The 23,613-nt window shown below is 36.9% G+C and overlaps 1 protein-coding gene and 1 long non-coding RNA gene across 3 annotated transcripts in view; both read right to left on the bottom strand.

Annotated features, from left to right (window-relative positions):
- WDR35 (WD repeat domain 35) overlaps nt 1-21,476 on the bottom strand; it is a 41,610-nt gene extending 20,134 nt beyond the window's left edge. Inside the window, exons 1-13 of one of the 2 annotated variants that reach the window (XM_040553444.1) lie at nt 21,307-21,462; nt 21,003-21,120; nt 20,147-20,218; nt 18,388-18,480; nt 17,291-17,419; nt 16,939-17,072; nt 15,397-15,562; nt 15,154-15,299; nt 13,402-13,527; nt 10,244-10,429; nt 9,614-9,646; nt 7,465-7,525; nt 149-293 (exon numbers count right to left, since the gene is read on the bottom strand). In XM_040553444.1, the coding sequence (XP_040409378.1) occupies nt 149-293; nt 7,465-7,525; nt 9,614-9,646; nt 10,244-10,429; nt 13,402-13,527; nt 15,154-15,299; nt 15,397-15,562; nt 16,939-17,072; nt 17,291-17,419; nt 18,388-18,480; nt 20,147-20,218; nt 21,003-21,120; nt 21,307-21,330 (1,433 nt within the window). In that variant the 5' untranslated portion in view covers nt 21,331-21,462. Of the gene's footprint in view, nt 1-148; nt 294-7,464; nt 7,526-9,613; nt 9,647-10,243; nt 10,430-13,401; nt 13,528-15,153; nt 15,300-15,396; nt 15,563-16,938; nt 17,073-17,290; nt 17,420-18,387; nt 18,481-20,146; nt 20,219-21,002; nt 21,121-21,306 lie in introns of both variants that reach the window. The other variant, XM_040553445.1, reaches the window with a different exon arrangement.
- LOC121068328 lies at nt 307-7,425 on the bottom strand. The gene is made up of 3 exons (XR_005818803.1): nt 5,799-7,425; nt 5,048-5,152; nt 307-4,413 (listed from the first exon to the last, which is right to left on the bottom strand). It is a non-coding gene; the product is annotated as an uncharacterized LOC121068328 (long non-coding RNA).
- Nucleotides 21,477-23,613: the final 2,137 nt, after the last annotated feature.

Here is a 23,613-nt window from a genome sequence, read left to right as displayed (position 1 = left end):
TGTCACGAAAAACTATAGGCTTGCAAGTCAACGAATCTGAGTAGAAAAACAATAACGAGGAGTTCATATTTTAGGTATGGGATAGTCCACCTTTACCAAAAACATTATTTATGTGAAAGAAAGAGAATGAAAAAGCTTGAAGACAAACCTTTCCCTGCCTTCTTTTCTGGTCCGTGCTACCTGATTAATTTCCATTGCTGTGAGCTTCTTGGCCACACGATATTGCCAGACGTAGAACGCTTCTTTTGAAGCTGCTATCACATGTGTTTTGGTCATTGTGACAAACAACGGCCCTGTTACAAAACCCAAATGGTTGTGAAATGAGAGCAGCAAGTATTGGACTAGATGCTAATTTATAAAATTTCTTCCAGATGGATGAAACCATATCTCCGTAAATTGAAGGACAAAAGTTCTCATTAATTGAAAAGAAATTTCACTGTTGCCTTGTTCAGATGAATGAAGAAATTATTTCAAGGCTCAGTTTTAAAATCAATACTTTTCTCCCTATTATTTCAACAACTTTCCCTCTCCTAAAGAAGAGGGTATAAAATACATTTTCAGGTTAATGCTCAATTCAGGGATGTCTCAAGTGTTTAACAAGATCTGTAAAACATGGAACTATTTTAAGTATTTGTAATTATTCATATACAAATAAAAGAAAGACTACAAAGATGACAACAGAGAAAATATTCTTTGATTAACACCACTTCAAAACAGTTAGCAAATTTCAAGTTAGACAAGACCCAGAAATGCTATTTGTATCTTAGTTAATAGCTGGGCCAAAGAACAATTCTTCACCTGCATTGCAGTAAATTAAATATTTACTAAAGCTTGCACCCAGTCTTACTTTATAGCATCCAAATATCACTGTGCAGGAAGGCAAGACATGTTCTTTATTTTATCCCTAAAACCATACATATAGGCAACTCAAATCATTACATTATTCTTTATATATAATGTATACTAACATACATAACACTGTCTTGGCTGTATTATGGCTTTTTTTTTTTCCTTTCAGAATTTTGTTTTAACTTTCTCAAAACCAGCAAATGCATAGAAAATACATAGGAAAAAAAAAATAAAAACACCTCAGAAACCTATTAAGTAAATCCCTCAACATCTCCCAAGTTCCACAAAAAAATCAGTATGCCACCACACGAACAGGCAAATTCAAGTCTGTAACGCAGCCTGTCAGCTAAACATTTGTGTCACAGAGAACATGCTGTGAGCACAAAATTTCACTCTTTCACAATGAATCTCCTCAATTTTTCTGTATTTTAGCACAACACGGAACTCTGGAGGGAGCTATAAGCCTGCCGTAAGGTAGAACAGTCCTGTGACAGGCAGATGGGGAACGACTGGTTGAACAGATTTCATTTTTGTGAAACCAAGAGGATTATAATAAGCTACGTAACAGCTGTAGAATACTTTTTAGTATAAATGTAAATACTGGATGAGAAGGTTTAGCGATGATGTTTAACATGTGAGCACTAGCGTAGATACAACAGTTGTTTACATTATATGCAATCAATGTACTTCATTTACTTGTATCACATTTCAATAATTAGTCTTGTACTCAACACCTGAAGGATACAGCCCCCTCAGATTCATTTATTAAATTCGTAAGTTTTACGTATTTGCTCTGTTCTTCTATTACCCTGCAGCTGTACCTGCCGTAACAAAAACAATACCTTTATCTTTCAAAATAGGAGGGTTTTCTGATCTTTGCAGGAGTAAGTTTTCCCTTTGTTCAAATCACGAAAATTTAGTACTAAACCTCGTATGTGCACTCAGCTTAGTCAGCCCTTGAACTTCATTGTCTTGAACCAAGACAATGTTAAGCCAAGCCCACATCTGAAGGCTATGGGCATTCCTCAGACACACCAGATGATTCCCCACTAGACAGAGCCTAAACTTACTTATTTGTGCATATCCCAGAGTACCCCCACCTTGGAAAAAAACGATATTCACATAAGCTATACTGTCATCCAGAAACAAGATGGAGACACACAAATGCTTCATCCAGGAGTCTGATGAGTGAAGCATTTTATGAACATGCCTAAGACTTACACTGATGGTTGCTATCAAAATCCAGCTCCTTTCCCACCTCCCACTTCCCTACCACTTGTTTTACATCAGCTTTAGCAGTAACTTAGCCACAGAGTAAATTGGATCAGTTTGTTAATTGATTTGACTGAAAGCTAACCCAAAAACTAAATAAGATTAGTTTACATTGGATTAAAGAGAGAATCACAAATGCTGGAGCCAACATAAAAGAGAGGGCAGGAAAAAGAACCCAGCAAAGATGGTAAAGACTTTCTCCTTCTTTGCAACAGCAGGCCAAATTATGGTTGGGTTTAAGCTAAATGTGAACATTTTACCCAGCACACAGACACAACCATCAGGATCAGACCCATTCAAACACACATCTGGGAGAGAAGCATCTGTATGTGGGAAGTGACCATTTTACAAAATTGCCTACATAACAAAAGCAATTGCACAATGGTGGGATGCAGGGATTTTTTTTTTTCTAGAATTGATTAAATGCTTTATACTGGACAATCACTGAACAGCCAAACACCAAAGCAAAGAGACAACAACCCATGTAGAAATATCTGGGAGTAGGGAACTAGAGCACAAATTTCTCCCTTCCCACCTCACAGCCTTAATCATTGGGCTACGCTGCTCCTAAAATGCTTTCCATCTTGGCTGTGTAACAGCCTGGCTTCAGAAGGAAAGAATGCCCCAGTCACCCCACATTTGGCTTGCTGCTGGGCGGGGAAGGAAGGAATGGCTCACGTCCTTTGTGGGAAGGGAAAGATGCTCATTTCAGTCTTTCCATGGACTGAGAAAGATCTAGAATCCCTTTCTAGGCAGCTGATGTAACTACTTACTTTCCTAAGTATTATTCCTAAGTATAGGAAAATATTATCTTCTCTTACAGTGGCCTCAATTTCAACAGCAGCTAATCTTTGGAAGTTAGGTATCAGTGCCCTTTAAAAAATTTGTGCTCTTACTCTTAAGCAGACAGAAAAAGCAAGTACGTTAAGTCAGAAGGAGGCAAGAGATCTGGAAACTTCTCTGCTCTGCATTTCTACTGCATAGCAGCTTCCATGGTAAGCACGGACTTCAACTTTGTAGTTCTTTCCATTGATACTGGGCATTGCTAACTTCAGTATTAAGGTCTTAATTTTCAGATTTTGAAAATCTGTATGAAAAGCATTTAAACAGGTGTTATACTTCTCAGTGATCCAATACTGAAAAGGATTAACTACACTATGCCATTAAAACAATGGCAACATGTGAATCAACTGCCCTGTAAGTTTTCTAGGGCCCTTATGATTCTCTTTGACACTCATTTCTCTTCACTGTTCCATCGTAACACTTCCCCCCTGAAAGAAAGCAGCTTTATTTTCTTAGATATCCAAGAAAGAGTTAGAGAACACCTGCTTTCATGTCTAATCTTCTTTAAAAATAGTAGATGGAAAAGATACTATCTGCGACTATATTACTTTACTGCATGAAAAAGCGGAGATACTTTTTACTATATGAAATAGGATATACAAACACAAGAGAGACAAGTAATCCCACCTAAATCTGATGCAAAGGAAGTGATCTGACAAGACACACAAGAGTAAACTATGTTTTCACACAAGCCTCTGTTACGGTTGCAAAATCCTGAGAAACTGGAACCAACTCAGTCCAAACAGTAACATCTACCTAATTTTAGAGCTTGATTCAAATGCCTCTAGAGCTCATGAAGAGAAGAAAATATCATGACACAGCACGGACAACTGAACTGCACACAGAACAACTCCTGAATTACCACAGTTTACAGAATGCTAAGAAATTCTAAAATTCACTTGTAAAAACGATCAACTTTAAAATGACCTACTGTAAATGAAAGCAATTCAAGTGCTGTTTCACATGTAGTTCAACCACACTTGTTAAAGTGGCTAGGAGGGAGGCAAGACAGAAGTGGTTGACACCCTATGCCTGTCAGTGTTCAGAAGGCATTTGGACAATGCCCTCATTAAGACTGTTTAACTTCTGGTTAGCCCTGAAGTGGTCCAGCAGTTGGACTCGATCTTTGAAGGTCCCTTCCAAGTGAACGATTCTATTCTATCACAGCAAGGCCATGACTCCTTCAGCTCTCTGCCTTTAGTCTGCCCATATGCTGAACAGGCCGTTTTATTCATTTCACTGGGCACTAATACACGTGTGAAAGATAACACTTAACTGTCAATGCTCCTAAGCGTGTGTAAGATGACATAATCCAGCCTGAGTGACATTTTCTTAGCAGATACCATCTGTTACGTTTCCATTAAAAATATGTTATATAAGAAGATGTTTAACCTTCTGTAATTTATGTTTAGTTACTCATGAAAGGACTTTGACAAAAAATCCGTAAGCCTGTGAAACAAGCACAAAAGGAAGTGTTGGTTAATTTTTGTACCTTTGTAGGATGGGATATTATGCTAGACAATAAAAAAAGGATTAATCTATAGGCTAGCAAACACTAGCTATTCTGGAAGATGCTGTTAACACAGCACAGCAAACAAAGGAAGAAAGATGCTTTGGACAAAATAAAGAGGAAAATGAGGTAGGGCTTTAAGGTGTAACCATCAATCAGTGTCTACAGAAAGAATAAAGACAAAGTGATAGCCCTCCACCACATAATGACTGATTAATCCTTTTAGCCACCATTAGCAAAGGTAAACATTAGAAAGGTAATGACATAATTAATAATTTAACAGAACGAAGGGAATAATCAGAGTTTTTGTTAGTCCTTCTTAAACTACTGGGTTTTGAGCCAAACAATGTCCTCAGGAGATGCAAATCTTACAAATCAAACATTACACACTGTCGGTTACTTTATCACTAGGAGATCACTTTTTGAAACAATTTAATAAGATATTATAAAAATTAACAATGCATACAAATTGTGTTTTAACACACATTCTCAGATGCATTATTCAAATGCTCTGTCAGCTACTTAACATGCCTTGATTAGCAATCTTTTTTTCCTCCACTATCAATTTCCTACCAGGCTGCAGCCCAAGAGTCCTGCAGGATACTGAAGACTCAAGGAGAAGTAAAATCTTTATGCTCAGTAGAGCGTCAGGTGTTCGCTATTCCAACAAGAGGCAGTCTGGAAAAGCCAAAGATACTTTCTGTTCAGTATGCAATCATCAACACGATCAAAAAATATAGCTTAGACTCAAGGTAGTCCAGAGTGCTCACTTAAGAGTAAGCAGGAGCACACAAATACCAAGTGGTCTGTTAAGGATCTTCCTACCACATGGGAAGGCATTTTTCACAAGCGTTTGTGAAAAATCAAATTAAGTGACAATATCAGCATTTTTAAACACGTGAAAGATAGTACTTATAATTTTTAAACAAGAACTCAAAACAAGTGATCGAATTATTTTCTGAACTAAATGCGGAGATTTATTCCTTCGTTTAAAAAAAAAAAAGGAAAAATTGTTTTGGAAAGAAAAGAAACAAGACTTTCCAGACAGACAGTACATTTTTCCCAAGTCAAAACCAGCCCTCCTCAACCCTCCTGGGTAAGAGATACATTAATTTTGTTTTCATAGTGCTTATACCTTATAAATAACTATATATAATAACTATAAATAACTATTCTCACCTGATAAAATAATTATAATTAATGTAAAAGCTGATTTTCTTCATTTATCGACATTTTTATCGACATTATCGATATTTTCTTCATTTATCGACAAGATTATAATTTTCTCAGAAATTATGAACCAAGTGGAAAAAAAAAAACTTACAGAAAGTTAAGTTACAGCCTTCAAGGTTTTACAAGGTCTCCGCTCTATACTATCCTCAGCAAGGCAAGCCAGCTGCTTAAGTTCAGCACCCCATCAAACTGGAACAATTATACCTTCTGCTACCAAGAAGCACTGTGACAAACAGCACAGCATATGCAGACCTTGACTGCATACAAATACCTATATAACATAAGATCAGTTTGTGCAAGGAAAATATTTCAAGTTGTTCCATAAAGCTTTATCTTCAAATGTTACAATAAAGGAAAGCAACTATGATAAAACCAACGCAATGTGTTCTGAAAGTGTTTTAACTTACACTTTGGCTTTTCGCTTTTACCTTCAATCCCTTCTCTAAGTTTGGTGGGCCAACTTTGAAGTCTTACAGGATGTATGTATTAAAAATAAAGCTGAATCTTTGGCTGTGTTTACTATACGCAAATGAAAGACCTGCTTGTTACATCTGAACTACTGAAACTATAAAAATTCTTCAGGATTCCTCAAGAATGCAAATAGTACTAACCTCAAGTATTTATCTTTCTGTAAGGACGAAGACTGTAATGCCTAGTATTTTCACAAATGAACTCACACTAGCAGAGGGAGTTGTCAGCCTGTGTACTAAATTTTCTGACACCAGAGGAAACAGTAGCAGATTATGGACAACTTAGTTAAGCTAAAGGAAAGAGAGAAGCTTCTTCCAGATTGTTTCATCTCCTCAGGACAATTCAAATGCAGTCGCAATAACTGTATCTCTTAATTAAATGTCATTTCTTTAACTGTTTTCAGCCACTGGAGAAGATTCTTTGGTAGAGATGGTTGTAGGAGACAGGTAGTAATGGGGGAAAACAAAGAAACTGCTACCTTCATTTTATTTATTGACATTATGAACAATCACAGATTGATTTAGAAAGCTCACATAAACAGAACACTAGAAAATGGAAAGTTTAAAAGCAGAGTGAGAGATGTACACACAAAGCTAATTTTAACTGTTTGAGTGGGATCATCTCATCTAATTTTAGACATCTCTGACAGAGATGAGCTGGTTGCCCTGGGCTTCTTTGTATCCAATGCAGAGGGAACAGGCCCCTTTCAGGAATGATTCATACAACTTATTTTAGATGACAGCTGTAAAATGAGTTAAAATGTGCCCTGTAAGTCCCTAATTCCTCCTCCCCTCACCCCAATCCCACCTATCAAGGACGTCCAGGAGACTAGTAAGCAATACAGACATCTTATGGGGGGAAAGGGTGGGGGAGACACCACACAACAACCCATGCACATCACCACCACGTCAACTAACTTCAATTCTAGCTTATTTTTCTCCAGTCCATCCACTGTAAAATTTGTGTATTGAATTTCCTGAGCATTTTATTCCTGAAGATTTTGATGTACCACCACGCTTGTAAAAGGTGGCAAGACGGCATCAAATTGATGAGACTAAAATTATCTTCTCATTTAGTCTCATCTCAATTATGAGACTAAAAAATACCACAGCATTTCATACCCATTCCATAGGACAAGGAAGTCATTTATCAGAGCCGGATACTCTACATTTTAATTACAGTCTACAATATAGGACATGAATTTTGCAATATGTGTATTTGACTCAAGGCTGATTTCCTCCTGCTATTACTGAGAAACTGAACAGTGAGTGTTGCAAATTGCTTACCAATATCAATATATTTTGGGTCCAAGGGAGTACCAATAGAATTGCAGAGAACCAGCACATACTGTAGGGAAATAAACATAAGTATTATTAACAGCACATCTTTCTGTAAGTTAGTAAGCTGTACAAGGCCGTCTGCGATGGCATATCTTATAGCCCACATTTCACATCATCTAACACTGATCAGCAACACAAAACAGAAGGACTATGGCTGCAGAAAATATAAAGATGCTTACATGATAGTAACATGGTATTTGCCAATTAACGCTATAAACAAAGCCAAGCACAAAACAGGAAAACAACCAGCTGTTGGAAGCACAGGAGCAAGTCTATCAGACAAAATACGCTAGGTAGTATGTACCACCAGTGGGGTCCACAGACAATGTGCTGGTGACACAGCCAGTCTCACTCCCCTGCTCTGTGGAGCACACGCTGCCCTGACATTTACTAGCATGAGCGATACGCTAGCAGTTATTCAGCAACTCCACTCTTGCCTAGCTGTGTATGCAAAGGATAACCTGACAAACTGCAACAGGTCATCCCGCCAGCTCACAGAAGTAAGGGCTCTTCTACTCTTAGTAGAACTTGATGTTGAACCTCCAGAGGGCCGGATCATAGGGAGAACGGTGAGTATGGCTATCCCTCCACTCAAATATAACATAGGTGCTGAAAACTGACTGTTTTTGTTAGTTTTGCCCCTCTTGTAATCTTGCTTTGGAAAGCTTTAAATCAGCACAGATATCTCAGACTGGTCTGTTAAACTCAAGAGGATGTAACTACAAACAGCGCTTAGACACCGACACTCATTGGTTGCTTCGATGTGCCAATGCATACATTTTTCCAGACGTAAATCAAGGGTTAAATAGCTTTATTATGATCACACAGGGAAATACAAACATTTTGAAAGAGAAATGTGGAAATTAAGTAGCAATTTCTAGTGCAGATTCTAAAATCAAAAAACAGTTCTGCCAAAACTTGAATCACCTAAGAGCTGCCGCTCTGACTCTACAGGAAATGGAAGATAATTAGATGTTCATTAGCTCCTCCGCTATCTGATCAATTCATGTAATTGTGGCAGCAGACTACTGCACCTGTACAGTTTACCCTTTAAACTGACAGATTAAAAGCTATCAATAATAAGAGAATAGCAGACTTTATAGAATTTAGGGTTTTGTCTGCTATATGAACTATAGTCTCTCAGATAAAGAGATTTGAACAGGGAATTTTCATTAAATCCTATGTTTTTCCTGATAACAAAATCAGAAACATCCCTCAAAAATATTTTTTATTTCTTTGTTAAGTTAAACTTTCAGCCAGCATTCTCAATTTTCCCTTTTCTGAAAAAAACACATTGAGGCTCCACCTCTGTAGGAGGCCACAACTGGCTTTTTAACTGCTTACTGCTTGCTTCTACTGCGTTAACATAAATTGAATAAACAGTGAATGCTGGAGAAGAATTAATCTTTTATGCCTTTACTTATTTCTGAGACTCGAGGTCAGTAGATCAGAGACTACCAAGGAGTGATGGAGTGACAGAGACTGCATGAGCTACACCAGGTGGCGTTAGGACCAAGCAGTTTGCATTGTCTGATTTGCTCAAAGCTGAATGCTCAAGCCTCACTGTGGGTATCAAAACTGAGTTCTCCATAACTTACCAATACTCACTTCTTCTTGCAATGCTTTTAAACAGTTCCTGCCAAAATTGGTCTTTTTTGCCCCATCAGCTATTGCATAGTTTGCCCTCTTGAAATAACAACCCTAATGACTGAAACCTATTGCAAAACACATCTGTTTTTCAGAAAGCAACTCTAATGAACTACTACCAAAAGGGTAAGTTCGTTTACTTCAGTTCCTAAAAGCTGATCCCCATAGCATTAAAGATTAGTCTGGAGCCATTTCAGAAGAATTTAAAGATGGTTATTATCATGTAATTTTTAGACGGTAAAATTAAATCTCTTATTTATTTTTAAGCAAGTTACACTAAATCCCACCACTCTTTGCTTCATATTTTAGAAATGCAACCCAGAAAATCCCATTTCATTGCACGCAATTTCACCAAAAGGCTTTGTCCATGTGTACCATATTTTCAGTCCATACCATAGCATGCCATTTATTACACAATTAAGCAAAGCAGCACTGAAACACTTTTTACCGTGGCACCAATTGACTCCATCTCATGCTCCTCCTTTGTAAGCAATATGTAAGTGATATAGAAAATAATTCAGAAACGAACCCAGTAAGAAAATCTGTGACAGTTAATATTGTTAACTGAACATACATTAACCAAAGGATATGTCTATCCTATAATCTGCCACTAGAACCTTTTTTAAAAAACAATTTAAAAAAAAAAAAACAGTTTGTTGTAACAAGCATTTATGTCAACTAAAAGTTGTCCCTTTCTTAATTTCATTTTTCCAGTTCCAACTGATTAAATACTTCTCAATATCCCAGTGTTTTCCTACTTTTCGTGATTTTTTTTTTTTAAATATGTCTAAAGAAACAGCAATTTTGAAGGCTGCACTTTTCATTAAGTTACTAGTAGCTACAAGGAGGTAAAACAAAAAGGTAGTTAACAGGTTCTGTACATTTTTGCTATTATTTTGTTGCTTGGTGGGGTTCTTTGTTTTAAATACGGAACCTGTTCAATCGCCTTTCTGTCAAATGACAACTAGTGACACACACTGAGACTGATTCAGAATGTTACATACCATCTTATTCTAGCTGTAAAACACTGGCATGTGAAACAGGGAGTTTCAAGTGAAATTTAAAAGAAAGATTATACCTGAGGTTGATCTTCATCCGCTTTAGTTGCTAAAACACAGAAGTCTCCATAAGTCGTTATGGAAATCAGGCTCTTGACATATTTCACATATTTCTCATTGTTTTTTGTATCCCAGAAAACTACACAGTACTCTGGACGATCGGGTCGGGTATACGCATAAACCACCGTATTGGAGCAGTAACCCCACTGGCAAAGAGAGACAATTCTGATAAATCCTGCAAGAAATTCCACTAGTTCAATCATACATTGTTCACAGCTATGAAAGAAAGTGTTTATTTCATATACATGATCAGCATTTAATGTTCTTTACCTGTCATGTGATGACCTGATATTTAGAGTATATGAATACAGCCCTGGTAATAAATTATTTGCATAATTTGGGAAAAGAGGCCTTCCTATCACACAAAATAATCTGTCCCAATCAGAATTGGAGGATCATTCTCAAAATGAGAAGACTTCACTTTCCTTTGCTTCTTCCTTGTTCAGAACACACAGAAATACCCACTGTGATGAGGGCTTTGCCATGAAAATGTTTTCTCCGACAAGTGATTTGGAAACCCAACATTCATTTCCCAGGGGGAAGATGGTAAACACCTCAAACAGTGCAATTTCTGAAGCAGATCAAATAAGCAATTATATTAGAGCACTAAAATAACTCACATCATCTCTTCCATATTAACAACATGAGAAAAATCCTCCCCTCCCTCCTAGAAGAATAGAACTATTTGTATTGCAAGAAGGAAAAAAAAAAAGAAAAAAAGGAAAAATAGAACATTCAAACACTATAAAAACTATGAAGATGTATTTTATTGCATTCAACTAGATTATAGAAATTAATAATAAAAAACCTTTCCAACATATAAGAAACAGTTCCTAAAACAGTTACCAATATAATCAGATAAGAACTTAATGGTAGTAAAGTGTATTATTCATTTGAGAACGGCATGCATCTTTCACCATAAAAATATTTAACATTGAAGCTGAGTATATTACCAACAGATTACAGTTTATTTGCTACAGCAATCATTTGAACACAACTTTTTTCACTTTAATGTAATAATAAAAAAAAGCCAGCAGCTTACAAATGCAACTTCTAAAACTAAGGTTCCAAATTATTATTCATTTGAAAACCATGCTTGATCCAGAAATACATGTGGTCTCACAGATACTGAGGAGTTTAAGGAAAAGCAGGATATGTCTTCCAGCTGTTACACATGTCCCGGAGCAAACATCAGGTAGCATTTCCTGCAAGACTAACTTCCACCTCTAATTTCCAAAGCCTCTTCCAGCAGATTTGCAACAAACTATTTGCTTCCAGGATTGCTTTCTGGCAGATTTGTTCTTAAAACTCACTGACCAGTCATGTTCCACCACCACGTGGAACAATACATTTCAATACAGGTGCACTACGTTCCTCACATTATACTCTTTCTTTAATCACAGTGGTTATGCACTGATGATTAAAGAACATATCCTGTGCTGGGACAAAAAGAAATATACAATACTGTATACAGGACAGTAATCACTAGGATAACTCCTAGGACTATTCTACTTACAGTTCAGAAAAACACCAACACCCGTATGGTAGACAGATAAAAATATTCTTTAGAATTAGCTGAATACAGACTTGCAAGTCTATTGGGATTTTAAATATAAATAGAAAATACACCTATCAGGTTGCACTCATCTCAACTGTTCCAGTTTCTACACATCCCTCCTGGTTCAAACTATCAATTCACCACCACAAAATGACACTAAATGCGCAAACAATTCCTATTGTGTCACTTAGCTCAATCAGTTTAATCAAAGAGCAATAAAAATACTGGAGCCCTTCCTGCAGCCTTACCTACAGGACAGCCTTAACCACAGCCAAATTCAGAATCATGCCCAATTCTTTTAATACTAACAGAGCACTCATTTCCTTACTATGAAAACAGAACCACAAATTCATCATAAAAACAATTGCTAAGTTATTGCGTCACCAAAAAAGCCACACACATTTCACTAAAACTTCACTAGTGTTGATAAAATAGAAATCATAAATTAAGCTGATTTATACGCTAGGCTTTAAAAAACTGCAGCAGTGATATGACCTGGTCAAAAACTTCATTGAAATTTTAGTTAAAAGCTGATCTGAATAAATCCAAAATCTGGAAGAAGTTACTGGTCACAGACAGGGGAAAGAGGACATAAGAAACATTGTCCCCACATTAACTTATGGTGTAATCTTAATCCAAAACGCTAACAAGTAGCCAAATACGAGATTATTAGTTTTATTTTTCAGATCTTTCATTTAAAGGTGCTCTATTTTGCATAAATAACTAAAAATCAAAAGAAAGACCAACTCCACAGTGACTAAGGCACCTACCCAGTACATAGGAAATGTTTCCAATATGCTTCAGTAAATATTTATCCAACCATGCTAACACCATGGAACAACTCCAATAGGAAAGAGTGAAAGAACTGTGACACAACCACTATACTTTTGTTCCTTGAACCTTGGTCTTCTCAAAGGAAAGCTGTTTAGTGGAGGGAATAAAACTTCATATTGTCCTTTGAGTGCTCTCCTTATCACTAACTAGCCCTAGGCTAGTCTACCCAGGCTCTGTCTTTGGGAAGTTAGTCAAAGCAATTCACAACAGAGCTCAGGAATGGGATCAGCACACATGATAAGGTTCCAATGCGTCGGTTTATCCACTTACCTCTTTTCACATAACTGTGTAAATGTGCCCACAGAAACCCATTTCATAGCAAAAAAGAGTCCATCATACAATAACCTGGGTCTCCGTGTTACAGTTATTACAGGACAGGAAAACTATTTCCTGCCCAATGAGAAAAAAATTGCCAGTAAAAAGACTAGGGTATTTTGCACTCACCTTCCATGAATAACTTCTGCATCATATCTGATTAGCTTAGAAATCTATTTATCACCTAACTATCCCTTTATCCTCTATTTAGGCAACATCTTCTTTTGCTTTCAAATTTACTAGTCAGATTGGATGCTGGCAACTCATAACATGAAACAAAATACAGTTTGCACATTCATAACTGCAGAAGAATTTATTTTTTTTCAAAAAAGATGCTTTTCGAACCCATTCAAAAAGAGAATAAGTAATTGTATTAATAAGTTTCCTATTAAGTGCAACATAACCACTTACCTTGTAATCTGGCCGAATGTTTGCAAAATATATGTAAGAATCCACAGCTAGTGCAATTTTTAGTCCACTTCCCTCCCACGACAAGGCTGACATCTGCTTGCCAGGAACTTTCAGTGTTCGCAAATGCTTGTTGGAAAAAAAAAATAAAAAATAAAAAGATACTGAACATACCCTAGGAAAACTGCTCAAATCACATAACAGTTTTGCCAGTTCATGAAATACAAACTTGTAAATCTTCTTTGCAGTACCTCATAATGACTCCCAAATTACCATATGCATGCAAACAAGGGCAGGATATTTAATATGCATAAGCATTCATTTGTCTTTATTATTCTTTTTTTTTTTGTCAGAAAGAAAACATTTAATTTACACACCAATTGAGTCAGAGTTCAAACACAAAAATAAACAATACAGAATGACAGCATAAACATTTTTCCTTTGGTTGGTAATCTAAACCACCTTTATTATTTCACTTACTATTAAACACAACAGGACTGATACCTGACATGCCTCAGAAGTTTCACTGTCACTGGCAGTAAGTATATAAATTATATTAAGCCAGTTGACATACAACACCTTTAACTACAGCTGATAGTTTAAACAAATAGAAATATATACCTAATCTATGTCAAGAGTATACATTGAATCAGCTGCATACGTACGCAGTTTGCAGTAAGGCAATAGGCATTTTCTTTCTCTCTATATCTCCTGCCCTTCAAAAGGCTAAGAAAAGTAGTTAGATATCCATTTATAATTTAACGGCAAAGAAATATACTTCCCTTTCTTTAATATATCTTTATTTTGTTAGAGTATCTGAAGTTGAACAAATGAATTGAAAGAAATTAATGTTTTTAAACACTACAACCCTAGTCCCCAAACGACTTGTTTGTGGGAAGCTTTTTGGTTGCTACTTCTTAACTCCTTTCACAACACAGCTCACTGCTCTATCCCTACCGTAGTTACCCTCATGGCTGACCAGATATTTCCACTGTGCAAGGGACAAAACTTCTTCACACTGACACTTAACACTAACTTAGTGATTCCCAGATGTAGTAGTAGAAGGGCAAGTGAAGGTAACGAAATTACATTCTAAAACAAGAATAGCATTATAGTAAAATTGTTTCTCAACTGTTGAACCTTTAACATCTTATACCAAAAAAAAAAAAACACATAGAAATACAAAAGCTTTCAGAGAACAAGATCCCCAACATGACAAAGATCAGAAACAGTTTACTTTTTGTACTATTTCTGAGCTCTTCGTGATACCAGATGTCATTTTCTCAGTTTTACTGATTCTACTGAGGGGAGCATTCACTGCATTATTGTAAGCTATTAATCTAGAGATGCTCAGGTCTCTTACACAGGCAGTGGAGAAAGACAAGCGCTTCCAGGTTTGATACACACACGTTAAGTTAGCATCATAACTGCTGCTTAAACGTTCCAAGTTATTAACTGTAGTCTGAATTCAGATACCTACGTCAGGTGTTCAAAGTTCAATACTATACATATCCTACAATTTAGCGTTATGTGAGATGCTCTAGGATCTTCCATCTGGCCAGCAATTTGCTGTTCTAAAAGAGGACCCAATCCTCTTTCCTATTTCCAGATCCAAGTGGATGTCATAGACACTTAAGAGCAAGTTAAAAGCACTAAACATTTTGGCATCCAAGTACCACCAGTAATGAACACATAGACAAAACATGCTAAAATAAAGAACATATTAGGCTGTATAAACATATTTAATATTTTTACCTCACCAAATGGAGTATAGAACTGCACAATGTTTACATCTTTATCTTGAGAAGTTCCTTTTAGGGAGCCAGCCACTGCCAACACACTTCCACAGTGGTTCCACTGAACACACACTACATTCATACCAGTGTCGATCAAGATAGGATCTAGTTTTTAAAGAAATAAACATCAAAAATCTAAGCATAAGTAGACGTTTTGGGTCAAGAACAGCTCAGTAATTAGCATCCCACATTTTGTACCTACTCTGGTCATTCTCGTCTCTCATTATCTGGCATCTTCCATTATCGTAACAGACAGCAAGACAAGGACAGTCTGGTTCGACGTAGCCTTCTGTGCCATGGTACCAATGTATTCCAGCAATATGGAACGCTCCAGTTAAGTTTGCCAAACAACTCAGTTTCATTTTCACCTAGGCAAGAATGGACACGCTATTTAGAGGAACAATTTATAGATATACTGACACCCTGCAAAAGACCAGTCATATGGGCAAAACTGTTCTGCTGCACCAAGAAAAGTTTTGATTTTATTAAAAATTTAATAGTTTGAAAGAGTTCCTTATTCAAGGCTGGATGAGACACACTAGAACACATTTTAATTACAAAGAAGAACTACTGGCATTTTCACTCTCTGAAAAGTAACTTAAAAAGTAAACATGCACATGCACAAAAGCCACACATAACCACCACTGGAACTCTGCAAAAAAATAAAAATGATTTCAAACCACTGCCAGCCACAAGTTTTATTTATTTATTTTTAATAAACCTTCTGTAACTTTTTCCTAGGCAAAAGTCTCTTGATATTCTAATTTGGGTATTATTGTATCAATTATTTTTAAATATTATTTAAAGTAAGCTTACTCTTGTAACAATTATAATTAGTGTGCATCTTTCACAGAATGCCCTGAACAGATAAGAATGCATGTAGATCACTTTGAAGGGGGCTGCCAGGTATCTTGAGGGAAGAAGGGAGGGAAAAAGGACAAGCGCAAATACTGTTGAGAAAAGAAAGCATTGGGAGAACAACAACTTATATAAAGAATCTCAGTAATCTACAGCACGTGTTAGAAACATCATAATACACACAGCAGGAAGAAACAAGGAAACAAGAGGGGATTAAAGAAAAGAGCATAGGAACAGTAACAGTTTCTCATGGAAGGAAAGAAAAAGAAGAAAATTCACCATAATAGCAGCTGAAAAGCAAACAACATGGTTCCAAATACGTTGCTCTTCCCAAAGTGAAAGTTTTACTTCTGCTTAGTGTTTTATCATAGTTATTCCAATATTCTAAATGATTAAAAAATAAGTAAACAACCATTGTAGGAATGTAGCAATATTGTAGTTATTACCACCATTTTTACCACTTACTACCAGGTTTCCTGTGAAGCATGCAACATTCCTTACATAATAAAGAATGACAGGATCAGTAGGAAAATAAACTACATCTTTATTCTAAAAGTACACTAGTACTTTTAACACAAGTTTAATTTAATTTAGCTACTATCACCATACATATTTTTACATTTTCACTAACTATTGCAAAGCAAAAAGGCATTTGCTGCCATGATAATCATTTAGCTACCTAGAATATTTATGATGTACTTCATTTTTTTGGAATATTTTCATTAAAAATGAAGTGCTCCTGCAGAGAGTTTGAATACAAATGCTGTACAAAGAACCTTGCCCCTTTTTGAAGTCCACCAAGTAATACACATGAAATAAATTAAGAGGAAGTAAGTTTTTATGCATGTTAAAGTTAATACTTTTATTATACCAACCATAAACTTACAATAAAGTTTCCCTGACTGTCATAAATGTGAATTTCTCCATTTGACATTCCAAAGAGTAAAATTTTGCTATCAGAGGACCAGGTCACATGGCACAGGTGTGTACCTTTCAAGTCTTTCCCCCAGATGCGATTGCCTGTAACAGAACATTTATTGTCCTTAATAATCACACCACAAAACTAAAAATAAGATGCACGTTAGCAATATAGAAACTGAAACTGCTGAAGTTCAAAGCAACAACTATTAAAGTAACTATTAATTGTACTTATACTGATGAACAGAGCTACTACATAGATGATACTTAAAAATGGAAGCTATATAACACCACAACAATTAGCAGAGTTTAAGTTTTACCATCCACAGATCCAACAATCACAGCTCCATCTTCATATACAATACAAATCTTCTGTCCGTCAGCATTCCAGCTCATACTTCGAACAACAGATTTATTTCTATTGTTAATCATCTCTTCATACCAAGCACCTATTAGTAATGAATGAAAAACTGAGTTATACTTCTATTTTGAGAACCCTCTAGTGGATTCAAGAGACACGCTAATCATTGAATTCAAAGAGGGAATTCAAAGAGTAAAAAAGATATGCAAATTGGATGATAACATTTCTTAGTAATATCAATTCCAGAAGTTGTTAAAAACAAAACAGTACAGAAACACAAGAAGTTTATAAGAATTACCAACACATTAAACTAGGTATTCAGTAAAATGGAAAAATATGTCAAGTGTCTGCTTATAAAAACAAGATGGGATAACGAGTTATATAGGACTTCGCAATATAATATGCAATAAAAACCTATAGGAACAAACTGTTTTGGAAAGGAATTAAAAAAAAGTTGTTCCACCCATTCTGCAAAACTCCACCAAGACTATACTACAGTGTGAAATTCAGTGTTCAGGTGTGAGTTACTTATTCCCAAAAAGACACGGACAAACGAGAAATCAGAGAGGGGAGCCAAAGTTTGAGAGGGGTCCTACAGGAAGAGATCTATGCTTACATAATTTCAGAGAATATACTAGAAAACATACAGAAGAAACAACTGTCTTTGATAAGGATTTATACTAAGTAATATACAGGTTGTTCTCCAAAACTAAAAGAGATTATTTATGTGCTTCTTTTTATTGTTCAATATGCTATTTTTCTCCAACAAAATAAAGTAACAGATTTAAAATAAGATATTTGTAGCAGTTTACCAAGCACATGGCTAAGAAGCATTATCTTTTCCTAAGGTACCTCTGGAGGACAAATGCCTTTCATAAGCAACACTATGAGAAATTTACATGACAATTACAATAAGAACTTGGAAAATGTTTTAAATCTATTTCAAGTTTTACAATCTGCAAAATAAGAAGTCTGAAAAAAAAAAACATTAAAATTGCTAAACGATTTCCCACAATGTAGAATATTATCCAGTCTCAAAGTCGTCCTGTAGAGTACCTTTATACATCATCCACACGATGATGAGCCCATTTTGATCACTGGTGGTTAGCTTGTGATACTGTTCGTTCCATGTCACCACTTGCACAGAACCTAGAAAATGATACAAAGTTTGTGTTTATGCCATTTAAATACATTAAGGAAAACCAACACATACAACTTTATCACTCTGGAGTTTACAGAAATTTGCACTGCCAAGACTGATTTAGTTTTAGGCATTCTTACTATACCACTCCTTTCCTCTTCCAAAATTCTGCTAATTGGATCCTTCTGGTCCTTTATTCACCCACTTGAGCAACATCCTCTCTAAATTCTACCCAGAATATTGTTTCGGTAAGCAAAACCCAAATTATAGCTTTGCAGTTTGACTTAAGAGATTTTTTTCCTCCTCTTCATAAAAATAATCTGATCCTCAGTAGAGCTGCAGTTTGAAAACAAAATCTCCCTCCTGATTATCAAAAATAACACTCTACACATAGCTCCTTCAGATCAAGTTTCATGTGGGATCCTCCTCATGAACATTTAACTTGACTTGAAACATCTTCAAACGGTTTTTTAACAACCATTTTATTTCATCAGTTCAATACTGGATATGAACTTGGACACCTTCAGCATCACACACTTCCACTTCTTCACCAGTGGTTATGCATTTCCTCTGTATCCTTTTCATTTCTCCAGATTTCAGTCACAAGCTTTACCAACAGACACAAAGATACCCTGAATGTCAGAGATTTTTGAGGGGAACTGTAACCTATTTCACAATCAAAGGCATCCATTCAAAATACCCACTAAATCAGTTCTTCAAAATTAATTTCTTCTATCATGTTTAACCAGGCCCTTAAAATAATCCGTTGCCGGGTTTCAACTGCAAATCATCATAAAAAACCATTCCTTCTAATTTTCTAAGGATTTCAGCATTCTCTTCCTATCTCCCTTTCTGTGGATGATGAGCATTTAACATGGTAGAGTTTGATTCCTCCCTAACTTCCCTGCATTCAATGTTTACTTTCAAATACTTTATCCTTTGGTCTGTTTACTAACCTATGTAAACTCTGTATACCATGCTGCACTCTACACACATATATATAATTTTCTCTTCTTATTCACAAATTAAGATATTTTTAAAATAGAGATGAGATAATGAGTCACTGAACTCTGACTTCTTCAGAAGAAAATGCAAAGCTGCCATAACATATAAGCAAATCTCAGATATTATCAAAAAATAATTTAAAAAATTAGAAGTCCCTCTGTGATAGAACACATACAATAGCATCATCCACTTCAGTATCAATCAGTACTACTTTTTCAGAGTAATGAATGTGGCCCAAGTAATCTAGAAAAAGCCAAACCTGAAGCAATAATAAACACAGATTAGGCTGTAAGGTCAAAGTTTACAAACCTAACCATGGAAAACACATAAGCAAACCATAAGTTGTTGTAGGCAGAACCCAGCTTGGTTTCTGCAGCATGCGTTCTGCATCATGCATACCATATCAGCCAGAAGAATTGGGGTGAGGCTACATCAGTCGGATTCTCAACCCCGCAATTCATCCGCAAATCATGAAAGATTAACTACAGGTCTTTCATCAGGTAACTTAGTAAAAGTAGATATTCAACCTGTTACATACCTGATTTTAATGCTGATATTCTTTATTTTAGTTTTTTAATTAAAAGTTAGAGAAAAATTACTCTACCAACTTCCCAAAATTCTGTATTTTTCATTCGAATCAAAATACCTTAAATGCTCAAGGAGACTTACCGCTGTGACCTTCAAGAGTTTGATTCATAGAAAGATTACTAGGAGCTGCAAGTCCCTTTATTTTTGCTTCATCTAAAAGTAACAAAAATAGTTATAAAATAAATTTAATAAAGCATATCTAGTACTGTCTGTAATGATACAGACACTAATCACTGGTTTTAATCAATAAAATAATTTCCCTAAAAGTAGTCAGAAGTGTATCTGTAGGATGAATTTTCCCACCCCTCAGTGCAATGTATTCGCTACTCACATATGTCATCCAAACTCAGATAGTCATTACATCTCAGCAATTTTTTCAGAAACAAACAAACAAAAAGAAAACCTATGGCTATCCCACCTTGTTTACTTTCAGAAAGAGTTTTAAAAGAACTAGAAAATTTATTGGAGTTCACTTTTCTCAGAGCATACTCATCCTATTCCAAAGAAATATACAACTTTTTCCTTATATTAACGGTAGAGAACATTAAAAATAAATAAATCAAGAAATAGTGAAATGAGTTTGAAAATAAACAGGAAGCCCACATAGCAATAACAAAAATGAAGCGCATGCCCTGAAAGAAGCAGAAGCACTGAAGAGTTCAGTAGATAGAAAAGCTAGATAAACAGTAGATATAAATGCTAGATACATGGCAGGCACATCATGTCAGGCAAGCTAGAAGAAAACTATAGTCAAAAGAAAGCGGCAACACCTTTGACACTTACACAAATACATAAACATCTGTGTACAGACTTAAAATGTATGCCATGCTGTGAAGTTAAAGAATCGGAAGGAGTTGTGTTTTGAGAATACTGAAGTGTGGTCGATTTTACTCTTAGGAAAAAAGAAAAAAAAGAAAAAAAAAAAAAACTCGATTACCTGTCTGTGTTTCTAACTTTAAAACTTTCAGTAATCCATCCTCTCCACCACAGGCTATGAAACCTTCATCCTTATTCCAGGAAATACATCTTAACTGAACATTACCAGGAATTGCAATCTGAAAAAGAAATATTTTGTGTCTGCATGGTGCTAAGAACCAACTTTTATTTTAAACTCCTCCAAGAACACCTCAACAGAAACACCTACGACGGCGCAGCAGATAACTACGGACCGATTAGCACCCCCAGAACGAGACAGAAGTCAATCAGATTTATAACCCGGCCCCCCGCCGCCCCGGCAGCACCTTCTTGCACAGGTAGATGAACATCGTGAGGGGGGGAGCGGCGGACGAGAGGCTCCGACCGGCGGCGGGCCCGGGGCCTGCCCGCACTGAGCGCCGCCGTCGCCCTGGCAACCGCCGCCGGAAGCGCGCTGCAGGAGAGATGGGCGCTCTACTTCCGGGAGGGCGGCCCGCCCCTGACGTGGCGGGAGGGAAGGGGACGGGAGAAGGGGGGAGGTGTTGGAGCGCTTAGCCTCGGGTAGGAGGCGGGGGTAATCGGTTGGTAAAGGCCGTGCTGCTTTTATATAAAGGAAAATAAAAGTGTTTGTGAAGTGCTTGTGTGTTGTATCTTATTGTCATTTCATAGAATCACAGAATGGTTTGGGTTGTGAGGGAGCTTAGAGCCCATCTAACTCCAACCCCTGCCATGGGCAGGGACACCTCCCACTAGACCAGATAACCCAAAGTCCCATCCAACCTGGCCTTGAACACCTCCAGGGATGGGGCATCCACAGCTCCTCTGGGCAACCTGTGCCAGTGCTTCACCACCCCCATAATAAATAATTTCTTCCTTATATCTAATCTAAACCCACCCTATTCTAGTTTAAAACCATTATTTTTAAAGCCATCATTTTACTTTAAAAGTTTAAAGCCATAATTCACAGCAGTACATGCTGAGGATTACCACAACCCCAGAATTAGCCCAAGCTTCACCGTTGGTTGAAGTAAACGATGGCTGGCAGCGCACGCTGCATGACATTTTGCTCCCTCACGGGCACTGCCATGGACCCACAACTTAATATACCACTTAATTTAATGTAATGGGCAGTTCCACAGGCAGTTCCACCTGTACTCAGTGGGTTAGAGGGGGTAAAGGAGCCCTTTGGAGAGAGGAGATGGTCGCTTTGGGTGCAGGGCCCACGCACAGCACGGAGCAGTGCAGAGGGTGTGGGATCAGGCCCACGCCTGTGCTGCTCCAGGGCTGCAGGAGAAGCCTGGCTGTGCAGCAGTGTGGCCAGAAGGCAAGTTAGATGGGACCCGTCTGCGAAATGAAACATTTTCATGCTGAAGCTGTCTTGTGATGGCCAGAAAAGGTGAGCCCAGGCAATCTCTACCACGTCTTCTGCATCCCGCTCTAAACACTCGCCAGCTTCATGCAGTACAAGTGTCACGTCTCCAGGGTATCACCCTCAGTTTCACGGTGGCTAAGTACTTCACATTGCAGTTATCCACAATGCAAACACTGAAATAAGCACTTTGTTCTATGTCATCCATAAAGGAGGATCTTGATGAAGCCAGGTTCACACATGTGCATCTCATCAAGTTTGCTGCCGTACCCATCGTCTGAGAGGCTATCTGAAAGTGTAAAGAAATAGAACCATCCGTTGGGTATCGTCAAATCATTTTACTGAAGGTACATTTTTACATGTTTATATACCTTCAAGCACTGAGCATCCAATTTTTTAACAAGTGCCAATTTAGAAGCACATAAGTAATAGAACTATAAAATAAAGCAGGCTGATCTCCTAAAAGTATCTTAGAGCTGAACAAGATGGCTGGAGTTAAGTTCGAAAATATTTTAAGCAGAATAAAAATAATTTTAAAATATCATCCAAAAGATGTTTAGTTCTTGTTTGTAACAGTTCTTTGCATTAGTCAAGTTCTATTGCCTCAATAAGTGAAACAGTATAATTACTCATCCATAAAATGAGTACATCTATATTTAAAATAAAAAAAAGTATTACAAATTCACTCAATAGGACGTGCTCTTATGTTCTTTAAAAAAAAAAATGCTTGTATCACCTTGGAATTTTGTCTGGTGCTCACAAAGTAAGACAAGATACTTGCTCAGAGGAATTGAATGTTAAATACTATCATCTGCAAGGTAGAATGGCATTATTAATACTAGCACATGAAACAAAGCCTGTCCAGCTCTTGCAAGGCAGATCTGACCCCCAGGACAATTTTCCACAATCATGTAAAATTATACATCTCATTTGACAACCAGCCCTAGTGTAAATGGGACTAATGTAATACACTCCCAGTTGCCAAGAAGTGGAAAAGCCTTGCATTAGATTTATAACTTGTTTATTCTTACCAATTACGGAGCCCAAGGCATACTTCTGGTCCCATAAATCCTTATATAATACCCATGTTCAAGCCGAGGACATGAAAATAAGCAAAGTAAAGTGCTGGATATAAAACTCTACGAGTTACAGAAAAAATATGCACGTACAGCTCTTTGAGGAAGCATCTATAGCACAGCTAGGTTGTCCCATGCTAACTGTAATTGAACAGCAACAAAGTAATATCAGTGAAGACGCATCACAA

The sequence above is a fragment of the Cygnus olor genome, chromosome 3, assembly GCF_009769625.2.
Source record: "Cygnus olor isolate bCygOlo1 chromosome 3, bCygOlo1.pri.v2, whole genome shotgun sequence".
In the NCBI taxonomy this organism is placed as follows: domain Eukaryota; kingdom Metazoa; phylum Chordata; class Aves; order Anseriformes; family Anatidae; genus Cygnus; species Cygnus olor.
Note: the sequence above shows the minus strand (reverse complement) of the source record. Positions and strands in the feature narration are given on the sequence as shown.